This window comes from Crotalus tigris, unplaced genomic scaffold (assembly GCF_016545835.1).
Source record: "Crotalus tigris isolate CLP2741 ecotype Arizona unplaced genomic scaffold, ASM1654583v1 scf7180000017737.1785205, whole genome shotgun sequence".
Classification (NCBI taxonomy): Eukaryota; Metazoa; Chordata; class Lepidosauria; order Squamata; family Viperidae; genus Crotalus; species Crotalus tigris.
In genome coordinates, this window is record NW_024096603.1 from 1091617 (window position 1) to 1110100 (window position 18484).

An 18484-nucleotide genomic window follows, 5' to 3' on the forward strand; every position below is an offset into this window, starting at 1 on the left:
CCAATGGGAAACCCAAAATAGAAAAAGGAGGCAGTCGCTGTAGCCAATGATTTCTAAGAAGAATGACGGGAGAGAGGAGGGAAATGAGTTACTTTCGTTTTCCCGCCAATCAAAATTTATTATCCCGCCTCCCCGCTAGATATTTTCGCTTGCTCCTTTTTTCTCCTTACACGCCCAGTCCTGCAATAGGCGAAAGAGGCCTGGGAGCGGCTTACTGGATTGGTCAGCCGTCCTACGGAGAGAACTGGAAACCAATGGCCGCGACGCAGTTCTTGGGCTGGAAGGCGGAGCAAAAGGCGAATGAGGGCAAACACTGGATGTCCGACAGCGAGGGAGTTTGTGTGTGTCTATGCGTGTGTTCCGCGCGCGTGCGCGGAGGTGCCGTGGTTGGTTTAGCAATCGCCCTGTCGCTCCCCTTCCCCCCTCCACAACCCGGGCAGAGCCGTCAGGTGAGAGGATTTTGAGTCCCTTGTTGTCGTCGGTAAAAGGTAACGGGGAGGCCTGTTCTGTCACAACGTCACTCGTGCAGATTTTATTATGGGCCTTGACTTGGCCCGTTTCTTCCTCGTCCCTGAGTACTAGGGGTGGGGGGCTCTCAGTCCGAAGGATGGTCACCTGCGGGCGGTGTACTGGGCAAGATGATCCAGACTCGTGATCTCTGCCTCTTCTTCCTCTTCCCTCTCCATACGATCACGCCCACAAGGTTCCGTGTTGATTAACCTGGAAGAAGAACCGTCGCTTCTCTTTGGTTGTAATCACTGTTCACATTTATCTCATAGTTGCCCTCCCTGAAGGATTTAGAACCGTTGTTCTTTATGTAGCCTGTGAGATCTTTAGAAAATACTCTTATTATCCATCAAAACGTATACAGAATTGCAACTTTGATTGGTAGCCTGAGTTAATCCGTTGCAGTTAAGTTTGAAAATGAACCTCGTCCCTTAAAGGTGTACAGACCAATCGAGAAATTTTTCCTGACAGCTCTCAGAGCCATTACTTTAAAACATAAAGTTTAAATTGTATAAGCATTAGTTTGTTTCGTTTGTATTCGTTTGTAACTTCCCTTATCCATCCACCTATTCTGCATTTCCAATCCCCCGTCTTTCATAAATAAAATCCCAATTTAACTAGTATCTGTTACTGATCTTTATAATTGTATTTAATATTTATGACTTCCAAATACTTAGGCTATCTTCATGTCTTCATATTTGCCTGACTATTCAGCATTTTAATTTCTTCTGTGGTGACATGCCAACTTTAAGGTCTCCTTTTTTACCAGTTCTGTTTCTTTTTTTCCTTAGTCTCTTAGTTAATTCACTTTTTCTTTATTAGAACGTCCATCCTGGCTTTCTCAAACATTTTTCCTTGATCTTGATGTGAATGCTTTTATTTTCAATTAACCTCATGCTAATAGTATTTATGGTAGTTTCCTTTTGTTTTGTGTGTATAATACAGTTATTTATCTGCATCTGCTATTCTGCTACATTCCATTCTTCCTTCAAATGCATACTAGGGATTAGCAGTTTTCTGAAGAGGTTTTGGACTTCAGCTCCCATTAACTTCAGTTGTAATTTAAAATATTTGGAAAATATTCTAATACTTGCTCTGTGATTTTTTTCTAACTATTATCCATTTTGTAGCCTTGCTCACATGATAGTAATCATGTTTGGATTATTATGTGGTATAGATTTACTTTCCTTATTACTTTATATGTCTTCTTTCTGTTTTTGAGGAAGAAAGATTGTCCTTTACCAATATAATATTAATCTTTTTTGATAATTGCTGTAGAAATGAATATTGTTAATAAATAGTTTCTCAAATTTGTAATAAAAAATTTATATCATGGAATTGCTATCTTTTAAATCAACTTGATGCAAACTTTATAAAACATCTTAATGGAACATTACTAACAGCAAGAAAAATGGTAAAATTCTAAAAACAATGCATTTACACTTCCTTGAAATGCATTATTGTCATTTTTAAATGAGTGGATTATTTAGTTCATCTCTTTATGTTTTACTAAACTTATTCCTTGTTCTTTAGGCAATTGTGGCATAATATAATCATACTGTGGAAAATAGATTAAGGTTTAAATTTTAGTGACATTTTTGGATAGTGTAGAAAAGTTTCTGGTCTTTTTTATTTTGGAGGGGAATTGTTATTTGTTTCAATTTTATTTTGTATAGCTAAAATGGTGTTCAGTAAACATATCTGATAATATATGCCATTTTTAGCTATTTTAATGGTATTTAAATTCCTGATAATTGTCAGGTAAAATAATAATTAACATAATTTTTTTTTTGCCAGCTCTCTTGGAATGACATTGCATATAAATAGTATGCAGGAACACCAGTTTCTTCCAATCTACTGCCTCTAACTTGTTCGCTCTTCCACTTTTTAACGCCCTCCTTTTTCTCCCTTTCTCATATCACTGTAAATTGCCAAAGAAGTGGCAGTTTTTATTTGAAATTTGATTTGCCTACTTGGAAGGACTTTTGAAATGAAACCAAAGTCATAGGAAATTAGACCAAGGTGTATGAACTGTCCTTTCCTGTTTCATATAAAAAATTAAGATATGCAATTGATTTTGGAAAATTATTGCAAATTTATTATTGTTTTTTAACTGATATTATACATTTGATCTGACTATATTTTCACTAACATCAAGTGATTCACGGAAACAAATCTTCATTGTGTTATTTTTATTTATTAAATTTACATGCCACCCATATCACTATTGAGTGACTCCGGGCGACTAATTATTACTATTATGCTTTGTCATAGACAGCCAGATGTTCAGACTGCATTTGGCATTTTTATCCTCCAAATGTGTCCTTACTAAGGACTTGAGATATGCAGAAGTTGTTTGATAGTGTTAATAGTATCATCACAGGTTGTAAGCTATTTTTATTAAAGCTGCCTTTAATAAAATACCGATGATTTGTCAATGTCATTGGTGTTCAAGTAATGCTCCATTTGTTTTGGGATTGCACTCAAGACCACCTATTAATATTGGTATTGTCTTTACTTTCTTTTATCATTGTGGTTTTACTTTTATTTGCAAGTCTTTGTATTTTTATTATGTTCTCATTTCTTTCTCCTTTATTCTGCTGTGTCTAGTTACTGTCAATTCCACTATCCAGATTTTTTTTGTCTTTCTTATCGGCACATACTTGTCTGTTTGAATTCTAAAGCTCCAGAGCATTTTAACTTCGTTTTCTGTTACTGTGCCTACTTTTTGGTCCCAGATCTTGCTTGCAGCCAAAAGATATTTCTTGCAGAACCTCCAGTGTACCTTTGTTATTGTTTTTATTTTAAATTTATTGTGGCCGCTGACTCCCATAAACTATGAAACTAATCCTGTCCTATTTTTATCTAATCAACGGGGGGGAGGGGGGAATCAAACAAATGGTTAGTGGTCCTTACCTAGCTACATATTCTGCCTGTCTTCTCAAGTTCTTCATAATGAAAAGAATCTATTTTTACATCATAAAAGATTACCCTTTTTACTTCTCCATTACTTGTCTCAACACTTGAGTCCAATTCTAATTGACATTATCTGCAAAGAATGATAAAAATTTCTCACAGTAAAGCTCCAATTATTCTGGTTTCCCTTCTCCAACATATAATGAATGTAGTAAGTGCCATCTATTCTTCAAGTGAAAGCTTGAGAAGTGAATTCTTTTTGCAGTATACATTGTACAAAGTACAGTGGGGCTAGTGATTGCTCTATTCCATGTTCAATCTGATCTATTAAGTTTATGCTGTCAGTAAAATAAGTTTAACATACTTTTATAGTATGTAGATGGTGTGAAAAAGCCATTAACTCTTTTATTATTTCAGTCACTTTCAAGTTGTTAAGAGGGGATTTAGTTGAGTAATAAACAAATCTGTCATACTCCATTGTGATAACTAATGTCAATAAAATTAAGATAAATACTTTCTATTGTACAGCTATCTTGCTGTTTATGAAAGGAAATTGAAGGGACAGCTTCACTGAAGTATCAGTTACATTAGCCTGAGTACTAATTTTGGATCTTGCAAAATGTGATAACTGCTTTTCCCGCTTAAGTTCCTGCCCTTCTTTGCAATAGTAGCTAGGCAATTAATTATAAAATAAACTTTAAATCTCTTTAAGATTGAGTGGCTGTTAGCTAAAAGAAACAAAGCTGAAACCTCTGTGTTCAGGACCTGCATACTTATAATTATTAGTTGCTAAGAACAAACAGAATGGCTTCCATCATGTTGTATTTTCCATTTTTCCACTGACTGACAGCAGCTGAATTATGGGCTTAAATGTATTTCTAGTCTAACAGTAAAGCACTTGCCTTCTCAAAAAGGGAACAATTTGGAAACTTTCTTTTGGTTGAAGGAAATGCTTTTTTTCATAGCTTACTTCGTTACCCAACTCCTATTCTCAAAGCTCAGTAGTCTTTCCCAACATGATGTCCCCAGATGGGTTGGGCATTATTTTCCATAATTACATTGGCTATGTTTATTGGAATTACAGAAGTTGTAATCCAACACATATGGAGAACATCAGGTGAGGGAAAGTTACTTTACAACATTTTACATGTTTCACATTATGTTTCCTAATTGTGATCTCAGAATTCCAGTCATAGGGTTTTTTGGTTATTATTACCCAGTTTTGGTGGTATAATGCTTTGTGATTGTTATCAAATATCCTTTCATAAGATATTTTTGAAGAAAGTTTTCTGCAGTGAAACTTTTTTACTTCTTTGAATTAGGCCTCAAGTATGAAAAAAACATTTTAAAATCTAAGATTATATTCTTATTCAAATTGTTTACCTGTATATCAGTTTAGACTCTGCAAAGCTAAATATGTGTATTGGAAAGAGTTGGGGAATTAATTAATAGTCAAAGATTTAGAATAATTACATGCATACAGATACTATTTTATTTTTATTTTTGCCTTCCCTTCCCATCTATTTATTAGATGTTAGGTGATACTTGATGGTCTTGTTTTGAGTGGAGGAAGTGCATAAAAAATCTTCAGTGTCATTATTCAATTTATTTACCATCATAACATCCTTACATGAACTTATCTTACAAATAAAGCCATATTTTAATATATGATTTTCTTGTAACTCTATGAAAGACTATTAATCTTTCTAAATGAAGTGATACTGAACAAAATATATCAGTCATGATATAGTATAATAATTCACATTACTTATATCTAGATACTAGAAACAGAATTAATAATTCCATGTGTTAGAGTACAGGTTATGATGTGATGTATTGTAATATGATCATTCACGTATCTTCTTACAGTAATTTTTCATGCTTGGTTTCCTGTGCTCAGTGACATTCAGAGAACTGAAGTTGTTAATGTTCATGAACATCTAGTTTATAGAATTGTTTTTTTCTTATAGAACACTTTTTACAAAGAATAGTACATAACTTTGAATCTACTGAGTTAGGAAGTATTCAGATTCTTTGAGATAGTAAATGAAAAGTAGAAGTAGAGCTATTTACTTGATAAAAATTCAATCAGAATCAGTCTCTTTGTATGTGTGTTAAATGCAGATAATGATAAAACCTTAAGATATGATATATAGGCCAACAGCCATAGGCTGGAGTAGAAATTATCTAGTGACAATTATGAAATCTTTCTCACAGAAAGAACAAGGTAATCAATAGCAGAAAGAAATTATAGCTGATTTATTGAAGCCATTGAAGAGTTTCAAAAGAACCAATATGCATTCTGTCTATTATATGAGGAATTGGTCAACTCCCTCATTGCCCCTTCGTGTATCAAAACTAAGTCTGAACTCTGATTGTAATGAGACTATATTTAGTCCTTAGACATTACCCTGGACTTCTTTGAGACTACCCAAGGATATTACATGTCTTGCTCTTCCTCTTGGTTAATTGACCATGTCTGGGGAAGGTAACTATGGTGCTGAATTGCCTCCTTTTGTACTTGATCTGCCTGACAGTGAACTGGTGAAGGTTAAATTCTTTGAAAATGGTTTTGTGACTTTTTCCATTCTGGTGAGCATCAACAACTGTTTTTCAGAAATCATCTTCTTTGTTTAAGTCATGATACACTTCCACATACATGTGTTGTGAAGATCAACATGTGTATGTGGAAGCCATGGTGGTGCAGTGTTTAGAATACAGTATTGCAAGCTAACTCTGCCCAAAGCCAGGAATTTGATCCTGACTGACTCCAGGTTGACTCAGTCTTCCATCCTTCCGAGGTCAATAAAATGAGGACCCAGATTGTTGCGGATATTTGTAAAGCACTCAGAGTGCTGTAAAACACTATAAAGCAGTATATAAGTCTAAGTACTATTATCAAATTTCGATTGTGTACCTTTGTAGTTTTTGAGATACTTCAGTATGAATGCTTTCAAATTCAGTAAGGTGAATATACATGTTAAACATTCAGTTGTATTTGCTTGAGTATTTTTTTTTTAATTTTCTTTTAATACTATCTATCAGTTCTTACATATATGAAAATCCAGTTGCAATTGGTGAACCTTCTTTGTTTGAAACGGGAAACAAACAAGGCTGTGTAGAGCATTAAAATGAAAGGACATTTTCTTGAAGCATTAAAGCAACTACATCCTTTGCTTAGCCTTTATCATTTTTGCATGTATGTACAGGTAGTCCTCATTTAATGACTGGCAATTCTGTTGCTAAGCAATGTGATTGTTAAGTGAAATATCATATAACCAGACTGGACTTATGGCATCATTTCCATTGCAGTTGTTAAACAAATCATCCATGGTCATTAAGTGTGACATCACACATGCAATTTGTAACTTACTGCCAGCTTCTCATTGACTGCTTATTGGAAGCTGGCTGTTGAAGCTCACAAATGGCTAACAAGTGATAATAAGTAAGCAGTGGTAAAGGAAGGGTTAAGTAAATTGTCTTTGGGCTTGGGCTTGATAGGAATACTATGACAGTTATAAATTGGAGGACCAATCACAAGTTTGAAATTTGCTGAACAGAGCAGTCTTAATTGAGAATTACCAGTTCATGTATAGTTGGGTCTCTGCTAGTTACTTTGGAAATTACTTATTACACAAACACGCAGAGACAATTGGACAATCTTCATAGCAGCTTTAAATCATATAACTGCTTTACTGCTTGAGGAGATGTACTTTGAAAATCATCTCTTTTGAATGCCCTGCACATCTTACATATTAACTAAAGAATGCTGCTTATTTGGCTGTTATTCTCTTAAAGCTAGAAGATGGGGAAAAAAAGCCGAGTGAAAACACAGAAGTCAGGTACTGGAGCTACAACAGCTGTCTCTCCAAAGGAGATATTGAATCTGATTAGTGAATTGTTACAGAGTAAGTACTGTGTATTATCCTAAATTTTTTGACAGGGGAAGGGGATAAGAATATCCAAGTGAAGAAGTAAAAAGGTTTAGAATTCAAACATGGAAGCAATGCTTGTTTAGAATATTTTTGTTGAACAATTGTATGTACCGTATATGCCGGCGTATTAGGCGACCCGGCGTATAAGACGACCCCCGTCTTTATAGCCGGGTTGCATTCCTAGAACGTCGTCTTATACGCCGGAAACTACCAGTATTTCCGGCGTATAAGACGACTCGGCGTATAAGACGACCCCCGTCTTTGGCGCCGATTTCAGCGCTCGTGGAAGTCGTCTTATATGCCGGCATTTACGGTAAGTCTTCTGTTTTCTGGGTTCTGATATTGTATTCTGAATTATTTTAGAGATTTTTAGGTTTTCTAGATTTATATTTCTAGTATTTAGAATGAATAGGATTTATGTATAACATTTGTATGATAATTTTCTGATGAATGTACACATTTACAGACATATAAAATTAAGTTTTTGCTTATGCTTATAGAATGTAGCAGCCCAACCCCAGGTCCTGGAAAAGAGTGGGAGGAATATCAGCAGATCCGAGCTCTTGTTGAGAGAATTCGTAAAAAGCAGAAAGGTATGTGAAGAAAGCAGTTTCTGATAGATTATGGTAAGAAGTTGCATTGAAATAATGTTTAATTGCCTTCTATTGGTTTTGAAACGTATTGTTCAGGTTGTATCTATGTCATTTTTTTTCATCTTTCTCAGTTGCCACTGTTGCATTAGTGAAATGGTTGGCCATATAAATAGATTTAAATAAATAAATTCCAAGCAAAATCAGAGTCCTTGGCTTTCTAAGATTGGTTAGGTTTTTTGCCTACTTTTCAACATTTTGTTACTTGGTAGATAACATCTTCTGTGCTAGAAGAATTGGGTTTGCTCTCTATTTATATACACTAGCTTGCCCTATCAGAATTGATAGGGGTGTTCTTTTCTCCATGGTTGTTCCTTGATTGGCTATTTATTGTGTATCCTTAATTTCACAACACACAACACACAGGTTTCAACTGGGAAACTAAGCATCCTAGACCAAGTTAAATCCACTTACCCTATGGAATTCCTAGCACTCAGGGAAATCAGCTATCAACATGTACATAGAGATAAACAATATTCACACACTATTCAAAAGAGACAATTAAAAAGCTAACAAGGAAACAGAAAGACCAGAACACCTCCTCTCTAGCAAGGAGGATTAAACCATGATTAATATCAGACAGACAAGCAAGCAATAAACAATACCCTACTGAGGAGCTACCAACTCAGAGAAACAATCAAGTATGAAACAATAACTTAATCAAGAAATAAGTCGAAAAGTCACACCCCCGTCTACACTGACAAAAGGCAAGCTATTGTATATAAATAGAGAGCAAAACCCATTTCCTTCTAGCAGTAAAGATGTTCCCTAGCCAGGTAATGAATAGTCTGCAAGAAAACTATCAAGCTCTGAGAGCAATTGGGACTCCATGGTCCAATCATGCGAGATATATATATATATATATATATATATATATATATATATATATATATATATATATATATATATATTTTTCTGAGGTTTTCGCGGGTATTTGTATATAGGTCTTTGGTTGTTCGGGTTTTCTCCCGCGTAAAATTGGAAGTGTCTTGGCAACGTTTCGACGAAGTCACATTCGTCATCTTCAGGCTGGTGTTTTTAGCTTCTTGCTTTGAGCAGCAATGTGTGGTTTTAGCTGTTTCTTCCTTTTAACTGCCAGTGAGGGTATGAACTGATTGGATGGGAGCTTGGCTGTGTTCTGATTGGGTGGAGGTGTGTTCTGAATGGTTAGGGGCTTGGCTGTGCTCTGATTGGCTGGGGGAGTGTTCTGTTTGGTTGTGCTCAGGTTAGTCTGAGTTGCAGAGGGGTTTAAGATTTTGGGGTTAGGGAGTCGTTTGTCAATAAGGGCAGGTTTCCAAATGGCTGGTAGGCGGGAGGTATCATCTCGCTTGTTCATGCTGTGTGGGCGTTTTTCTATCTCGATGGCTTCTCTGATTATTCTGTTATTAAAATGTTCACTTTTGGCAATGGTTCTGGTATTTTTAAAGAAGAAACAGCTAAAACCACACATTGCTGCTCAAAGCAAGAAGCTAAAAACACCAGCCTGAAGATGACGAATGTGACTTCGTCGAAACGTTGCCAAGACACTTCCAATTTTACGCGGGAGAAAACCCGAACAACCAAAGACCTATATATATATATATATATATATATATATATATATATATATATATATATATATATAAAGTGTTTTTTATGATGTACCCGGTCGGCCCAACTATGGGAAGAAGAGATCTTTTGCCTGTATCATCCCCAATCTAGGGCTATCCACAGGCAGCAGTCACTACTGCGACAATCATTTTTGTGTTAAATTTGGATTGCTAACAAAGAGTTAAAGGGAAGCTGGTATAGCTATTTCAAGCTCCTTAGCTCTCATCAGCCAGCTACACCCTTCTGAGATTCGAACCTGGGCTGCTTGCATGTTAGGCAGTTGTGTTGACCTTTAAGCCATAGGCTCTTTCTCACTTTGTCAGCTGTGTCAGGAAGGGAAGAGACCAGGGGAGGAGATATGTCTTAAGTGTTTTTTATGATTGTATATTTGATTATATATATGATTGAAAATTGGAGTCATTAGTGTAATGTATACCAGTATTCTCAGACATACTATTTTTATATTAAGAGAACTTTATTTTGAATTTTCATCTACAATTTGTAGTTGTAAATGGGGAAACATTTTCAAATGATATTTCCTGAAGTGCATTTTAAAAGATACATAAAATATATAAATGTGAAAAAAAATCTACTTGTTTTTCAGCCTCACAGTGGTGCACAAAATTATTGGCAATGCACAATTGATTATTTAGTTTTTTACCCAAAAGTTAAAGTCACTTATTAAAGCAAGATTTTATGGGGGGGAACCTTGTTAAAATCTTAGTGGATAATCTGATTTATTATCATTTACTAGTAGTGATTATAGTGAAATCAACAATTTGTTTTTCAAGATAAGCATTGTATTTATATATTTTTCTTATTTGTATTTTAAAAAGTTTAATCAAAGGGCATATTGAGTGTGGAGAATTTTAATGATCATACTGTACATTTGGGAAGTAATGTTCTTTCATTTTGTGTAATAAAAAATTATTCCATCTTAACTATTCACTGAAGGATTCAACATTCACAATTTAGAACATGCATATCCACAAGTGGAAAAATAACTTGAAACTGTTTCTTCAGAGGTTTTCTTCACAGTTGTGAATGAAAATATTTTGTTTATAAAAACTGCAAATTAATAATGTAAATATACAGTATAAAAGTTTTAATATTTGTATTCAAATTTCAATAATTTACATTTCTTTCTGTGTATGCATATTCCTGTACCCAGCCCACCCACCTCTTATATCCAAGTAATCATTAGAGATGTTCTCAATTCATTTTTGCTGATAATTTTGTCCAAAGTAGCATGGAAGGGAAAACTATGTAGAAAAGGAATGTTCCTGCTTGCCTTTGCTGGTTCAGGAGCTCTTGGTATTGATGGACATAAATGAAAAGCCTCTATGGCATCTGCAGGCACAAATAGACATTCAAAGCTGGAGATTGATTTGTCATACACATGTACAGTAGTTACAACCTGTTACTGAAAATTGTATGCTTCTAAGGACCATTTTATTAGATTTAACGTTCTTTTTCACCTCCAGATACCCAGAAATCAGGGTAAATTAGGATGGCCTAGTGAACATTTGAATGATGGTGAGGAAAGAAAGCTTATGGAAATATTACTAGAAATAATAGAATCTAAGAGGTTCCTACAAAACCAAATGGACAAAGATAATACTTTGTTCAGATAGGCTAGGCCGCTAGGGCATCAGACTCCTTTGTATCGGCTTCCGGTTCATCACGCAGCCGCCATGGACGGCTGGGAGACTTGCTCTCTCTCCCGTTCAGTTTCGCATCGCTGGGGGGCCCTGAGAAGGGCCAAAAGTTGCCCCGAAGAGGCTACCAGCAAGGAGGGGCTTTCGCTGGATCGTGGGAGAGTAGCAACTCCCATCAGAGCAGGCGATCTCTCCAAACTGGCGGACAAAAGGACCGGCCATAAAAATATGGTTCGTCCCTAGGCTGCTAAGTCACATTACCATCTGGCAACTTCAAAGCAGCGTGGACAGGACTGGGTAAGGTTTGCCTCTCTTACATCCTAATTACTTAATTACCTGCATAAGCTGCTAAAGTACTTTCCCTCCTGTGGTGAGGGAAGAGGAATTCTAGCCCTCCCTCCAGAAACAGCGGCAATTAACCACTCAGGGAGTTTAAAACGTTGGAAAAATACTGGGATCCTAATTGGAATTCTATTTCCTAAAATTGGTGGATTATAAGATTTGTAACTTTCTACTCTCTCTATTTTTTTTCCTCTGATTTTCACTTTAATTACTATTGAAGATTTGGGTTTTTTTCCTCTTAAAATAGAGGGGGGGGAATAAAAAGATCCAACTAACTCTAACCTGCTATTCTTCAAGAGACTTGTTGACAGCTTTGAAAATAGATAAGATATAAAGCAACCTTGAAACACCATCTGCAAAAAAAACTCAGCTCAGCTCCCTATTTGGTGGACTTTCTGACTGTAAGTTTCTTTCTTTTTTTTTTGAGTTTAATATATTACAGTTGAAGAAGAACAGGAATGGATTTCCTCTACAGAGTAAGTACAGGAACAAATTCTTTGTATGTTAAAAGCAATGATCCAAACTTTACATATAAGTCTGGATATGCAAACTCAAACTATGACTTCAACCAAAGAATTATCTATACAGAATTCTATAGAAAAAGTGAAACAACTAAATGCTATGACAGAAGACTTAGATTCTCAACAAATACAGACAATGGAAAACACAAAAAAGAAACTGATAATAGAGAACAAGGAAAGGACTTTTCTTATAAACTAGAAGGAATTTGAAGATAAAAAAGAAAAACAGATGAAAGAGAAGATAAATACTTGGGGACAACTACATCGAACTGGAAAAACAAAGAGACTACCAGCTAAATCAACTAGTCCTCTTAAGAAAACATCAACTGGACGCTCTTATCAACACCAAACAGTAGTCACAACAATACAAGGAGATTTTTTTGATGATTTAAAGGCAAAGATACGAAAAATGACCTGGCAGAGAAAAAAAGCTAGAATAAGATTAAAAAAGATTGGAGTTTTGATCTATACATGAGATCTAAAATAGAATATATCTAAATGGATAGAATATGTATTCTGAACACAAGATATTGTAACGACTTGAGATAAAGAAAATTTTGGTCACATAAAATCTAGAAATACATTGAAATAAGAATATTATACTGTTTTATTAGATTGGTAAGATGGTAGAATTTATATACAAGGTGTGTATTTTAAATATTAGAATGTATGAGGAATTGTGTTTAATTAAAAAATCTGAAAAAAATAAATATTAAATGTTAAATTAAAATATTAAGGGAAAATTAACCATCAGGTTACTGATTGGCTAAAAGTTTGAATGTTTACAAATAACTAAGACTTGAATTTAAGATATTGTTATGAGTTGAGACAAAGGTTAAGTAAAACTTAGAAGTATAAATACTAATAATTAAATTTGTATATGGGTTTGTGGTACAAATGTTGGTGGTTTATTTTTATTTTTTTTCTCTTTCTGGAAAGGAAGAAAGAAAGGAAGTAGAAGGAAGAAAAGGAAAAAAATTATTAGCCCCAAATGTGAGATACAAGACTTAGAAATTGGGATCGTTTAAAATCTGGAAATGATAAAGATTAAACGTTAAACTTAAATATCAATGGAAAATTAAAGTTAAGAAAAATTTACTAGGTTATTGTATGAAAGGTGGAATATCAAATTAATTAAGATATGTATAGACTGAAGGTATTGATGAATATTAGAAAGGTACTTTTTGTTTGATTGATAGAATAAGAACTGTATTAGTTCGAATATGACAGTAGATATTATGGGGGAAAGAGAGGGAATTAGTTGTTGTAATACTTTGAGATTTGTACTGATGATATTCAAATGTAATGGAATTACCGTGCTTAGTCGCCACACTACTTTTCAACTATGTAAATGTAATATTGTAAAATTAATAAAAAACTTGGGGAAAAAAGACTCCTTTGTACCAATGGGGAGACTTATTGGGTCATCCTAATGTGCATGGCTTTCTCATGGGTATTACTTTCATCTTCACATGTTCTTTCACTGTTTTTCTTTATAGGATTTAACCAGAGCTTTGCAATAGTAGACCCCTTTGAACTTATTTAATAGATACTGAATAATACCATCCCCTGAAAATCAGCTTTTCTACTGGCTCTCTTAAGCGAAGAGGGTTAGTGAAATATGGGCCATATATACAAGAGAGGATTTCTATGTTTTCACCAGAATATGTTTTTCACCAGAATCATAAGACACTTATTTTATTTACAAGATAAATTCCAAATTTTGCAAGGCAGGGGTCCCCATCTTCTGAGCCATGGAGCACTACCGGGCCTTGGTTCATTTGGAACTGGCCCATGGAAGTGGTGGGTAAGCACGTGCACATGTGCATACCTCCCATTTTTGCAAGTGGTGGGTTCATGTGCCCACTTCTCACGCAAATGGAGCTGAACACATGCGCACAATCACTCTCCGCCCACCCATAACCATTCCCTCTCCCCCTCCATGCCCCCCTGCCAGTCTGGAAAGCCGGAAGGGTTGGAGATCATTGTTGTAAGGCAATTTCTAGCCAAATCTTTCCTATCTCAGACAGCATATTAGGTTAAACTCTAAGAATTCATTTTAAATAATCTAGGAGGTTAGAAACTCAGTCAAACTCCATCTCCTACAAGGCAGTTGGTTGAGGAAGACAAGTAACGGGATAGGACTTACAGCAGTTTGCATATGTGCCTCCCACTTGTTAAGGGACCAAAGGTAATGGGACAGAATAATAATCATAAATCAAACTTTCCCTTCTTAATATTTGGTTGCAAATCCTTTGCAGTCAATCACAGCCTGAAGTCTGGAATGCATAGACATCACCAGACGCTGGTGCAAACTGCTGTAAGTCCTACCCCGTTCACCTGAGTTGGATGTACATACCCTCAAATTAAAGCTGACAGTCTGCAGTTAAAGCACATTGTGTTTGTTTCATTCCAACCCCATTGTGGTGGTGTATAGAGCCAAAGATGTTCGAATTGTGTCGATGTCCCAATATTTCTGGACCTGACTGTATATAATCTAAGACCCCACATAAAAACATGTTTAGAATATGTATTCTATGTATAATGATAGAACACATAGTACTGGGGATATCAAAAGCATCCGGGTGTATTGTTGAATGTAGAATGTATAGAATTTTTAATCTTACTGTATGTGGTTAGAATTGCTTACATCCTTACATCTCCCAAACATATACACAACTAAACCCTTTTCTTACATTACAAATCTATAGCAACACATATTCACTATAGATAGTTCTCATTTAATGATAGTAAATGACTACTGCAATCCTTGCAGCCCATGTTGTATTGTCAAGCAAAGCTTGCAGGTCATTAAGTCCTCCTTGTGACTTCCCACCAGCTTACAACAGCAAAGTCAGTGGGGAAGTTGGCAGGAAGTTACAAGTTTTGACCTGTTCACAAACAGACTAGTGTGCAGGTAGACGGCTGATGTGGTGTGAGTTAGACAGGAGGTGGGTGCCATGGAGAGTGGAAGGGCATGCATGTGGCTGCTGCAGTCTGGCACTAGTATGACTATATGTGGGGTGGATATTCCAAAGGGTGGGAGGGCATATGAGTGACTTCTGCAGCCATGTGTGAGTTCAACTAGGTGGGGTATGGATGCTGTAGAGTATGAGAGGGGAAACAAGATAGTGTTGGGAGTGAAAGCTATTTACAGGAACAACTTGTAACCTTCTGCACTGGCTTCTCCATTGATTTTACTTGTGGGAAGCCAGCACAGAAGATCACAAATGGTGATCATGTGACTGGGGTACTGCAACAATTATATGTATGAGCTGGTTGTTAAGTGCCCAAATTGCTCTCACATGACCATGGGGTTGCTGAGGCGGCTTTGACTTTGAAGACTGGTTGTAAGTACTACAGTACTACTCATTCAGCACTGTTGTAACTTTGGACAGTTGCTGGATGAGTCATCATTAATGATTTACAACTGGTTATTTAATGATCATAAAGCACTTCCAGCTGTCATAAAATGTGCTGCTCCTTCCTTGCAGTCACCAGTCAATTATTGATGCCAATACCACCAGCTCAGAAGGACATGTAGTTTACTTGCACATATACTCAGGATGCACTGTTTTAGTTCATTACATTTTTCACATGTCAGTGATAAATAAATAATGTACATATGCTTACTAATAATAATTTGTTGTGTATTTTTGTCTCTAATTAAATGTGAACACAGGTTTATCCATTATATTTGATGGGAAAAGAGAAGATTATTTCTCTGAATTAATTAAATGGGCCGGAGAGAATGGTGCATTCACAGATGGTTTTGAAGTGGCTAACTTTGAAGAAGAGGGTTTTGGATTAAAAGCCACACGTGACATAAAGGTGAGTAAAATATTACTTTGTTTTTTTTAAATATTTATTTATTTCTAAATATTTAATGCTGCTTCATCAAAATAATCTAGATGACTTACATGGGTAACCACAGAGATAAATGTGTGATTCCATTCCTATTCATAATTTTGGAAGGAAATTATATCATGAAAAATGGGATTTCCAAAAATGAGGTATTTTAAAGTTGAATTTCAATGATGCAATCTTGGGATGCTGCAAGATCATGAGTGAAATGCTAGTGGTTTCCTGTGTATGCCCTCCTTTACTTAAGGGATGGCAAAAAAGTCTCAGAATATTTCATTATGCTTGAGTAGATTTGCCAGCTTTTTATAATTGTTTGAGAACTAAGTATACCTCTCCTCTTTCAAATATAACCATTAATTTACCATGAAATATCTCCTTATTATTTTGGTCAGAAAAAAAATGTATGTAACATACACTAGTGCTTACAGTCTTGCCAGATTTTTCAGAAATGCAGTAGACACTAAACATTTACTTACTTAATTTGTATCCCTCCTTTATTATTTTTTCAAGAAAAACATCAGTTTGTTAGGAATCTCATCCTATATAGTAGTGGTTCTAGGAATTACTTGGCTTGCGCATCTATTATTAGTCAGTTTATCTCATAAATTTCATTATGTCTATAATGAATATAACTGTCAACATACAGAAATAAATAAATAATATAAATATTAAATTTTAAGTAACAAAATATTTTAAGAGGTGCTAAACGCACAATTATTTATAAGCAAGTACACATTTAGTATAATAGTACCTCTTCTCATAGGAAGGAAGCAATGGCAAACTGTTTCTGGAAAACTTTGCCAAGAAAACCACAGTAACTTGTCCAGGCAGTCACTAAGAGTGAACACTGACTTGAAGGCACACAAACATACCTCTCCTCATATACTAATTTCAGAGAAAAAAAATAGGGACTTTTGCCTTCTAAGAGATGTCATGCTCCAAAATGCAATTAAAATGTCATATATAAATGTCTTTTAAATGGTTTCATCTATTGGAAGCATGACATAATGTCAGTAAAAAGTTTTTTTTTCAAGTTGATTGTTATACTAAAAAATATATTATAGAATACAGATAATAACTGAGTACAGTGCTATTTATACAATTAAAACTAGAAATAGTTAATACTATGATAATTTAGATAAATTAAACCTTTAAAGATGAGAAGTTTATACCATTATTAAATATGATTTTTAAATTTGATAAATTTGGGCAATAATTTTTTTACTGTTGTGTTGTGAGTAGTTCTTAAGTTTTCCATCCATTTTATCATGCACTATATTTGTTCTCCCTCCATATCATATCTGAATATTTTATATATACTGCCTTAACAGATGGTACTGATTTTGTATAAGTGTTTCAAATTCTGTTAATATGTCTTAGTATTCCTCCCTCATACTTAACGTCAGAATTTATCCTTACAATAATTTAAATAGGTAGTCCTCAACTGACAAGCATCCATCCAGCAAGTGTTTCAATCTTCGACAGCACTGAACTAACGAACTTATGATCCATACCTGAAATTATGACTGTTGCAGGACCCCTGCAATCATGTGATAAAAATTCAGGAGCTTGTTCATGAAGCATGCCTGAACTGGCTGTATGGGGCTGGCTCTGTCTGTGAAAAATAAAAATAAAAGCATAAAGCAGCTTAAATGGACAGGAGAGTGCCAAAACACTCCTTTGTGCCATGCTTCTAAGCTGTATGTAGCTGGCTTTGCGCTGTGAAAAAAAGCAGAAAGCTTCTTTTTCCATTCTACACAGCATAGTGCAAGCCCCAACCCCTCCAAGCAGTTTTTTCCAAAGTTAAACCAATAATTGTTTTATTGCATTATAAAATGCAAATAATATATTATAGAGTATAGATATAGCTGAGAATAATGATATTTATGCAATAGAAACTAGAAATTGTTAACATGATGATTAGTTAAACTGAACTTTAAGGATGAAGAAAAAATATATTTAATTTAGAAAAATGTTAATGAACCTAAGATTGCTTAAATTGTACAATTAATGCCAAGTACAGCATTGATGAACAGTTTCAGTATATTGAATTGCTTTATAACATGATTTCATTTCAAATTTAATTTCCCAAAGTCTCTGGATAGTTCTATATGTCTTTCCAATTTTGATATATTTCTTGATTATTAGCTGTCAAATGTAGATGGTTCATTGACTGGGTTATCTGACAGCCAGATTCTTCACACAAGAAATTAATTTCTCCTTGCATTAAGTATCTTGTAATTATTTTTGTTTTGTGGACATTGATTTTATATCCAGAGGATTCTCAAAAGTTGTGAATTGTTTTCCTCAACTGTTTTATTGCCCTTTGTAGTTTTATAATAGTTAATTTTGGCTGCATAACATTTAAGTTTAGTCCTCCCCACAGGTTTTAAGACCTGGCATTTGTTTATCATCTCAAACTTTTTCTGTCAATATTTCCAGAACAATGTTAGGAAGAAAGCTGATAGAAATAGTCCTTGACTTCCGATTACAATTGGGAC

The 18484-nt window shown here is 35.0% G+C and overlaps 1 protein-coding gene across 1 annotated transcript in view; it reads left to right on the plus strand.

The window, feature by feature from the left end:
- Positions 1–239: 239 nt before the first annotated feature.
- The window catches only part of SETD3 (SET domain containing 3, actin histidine methyltransferase), a 53502-nt gene continuing 35257 nt past the window's right edge, over positions 240–18484 (plus strand). The window contains exons 1-4 of the mRNA XM_039339718.1: positions 240–449; positions 7222–7331; positions 7859–7951; positions 15802–15950. Of these exons, the coding sequence (XP_039195652.1) occupies positions 7229–7331; positions 7859–7951; positions 15802–15950 (345 nt within the window). The 5' untranslated portion in view covers positions 240–449; positions 7222–7228. The remainder of the gene's footprint in view (positions 450–7221; positions 7332–7858; positions 7952–15801; positions 15951–18484) is intronic.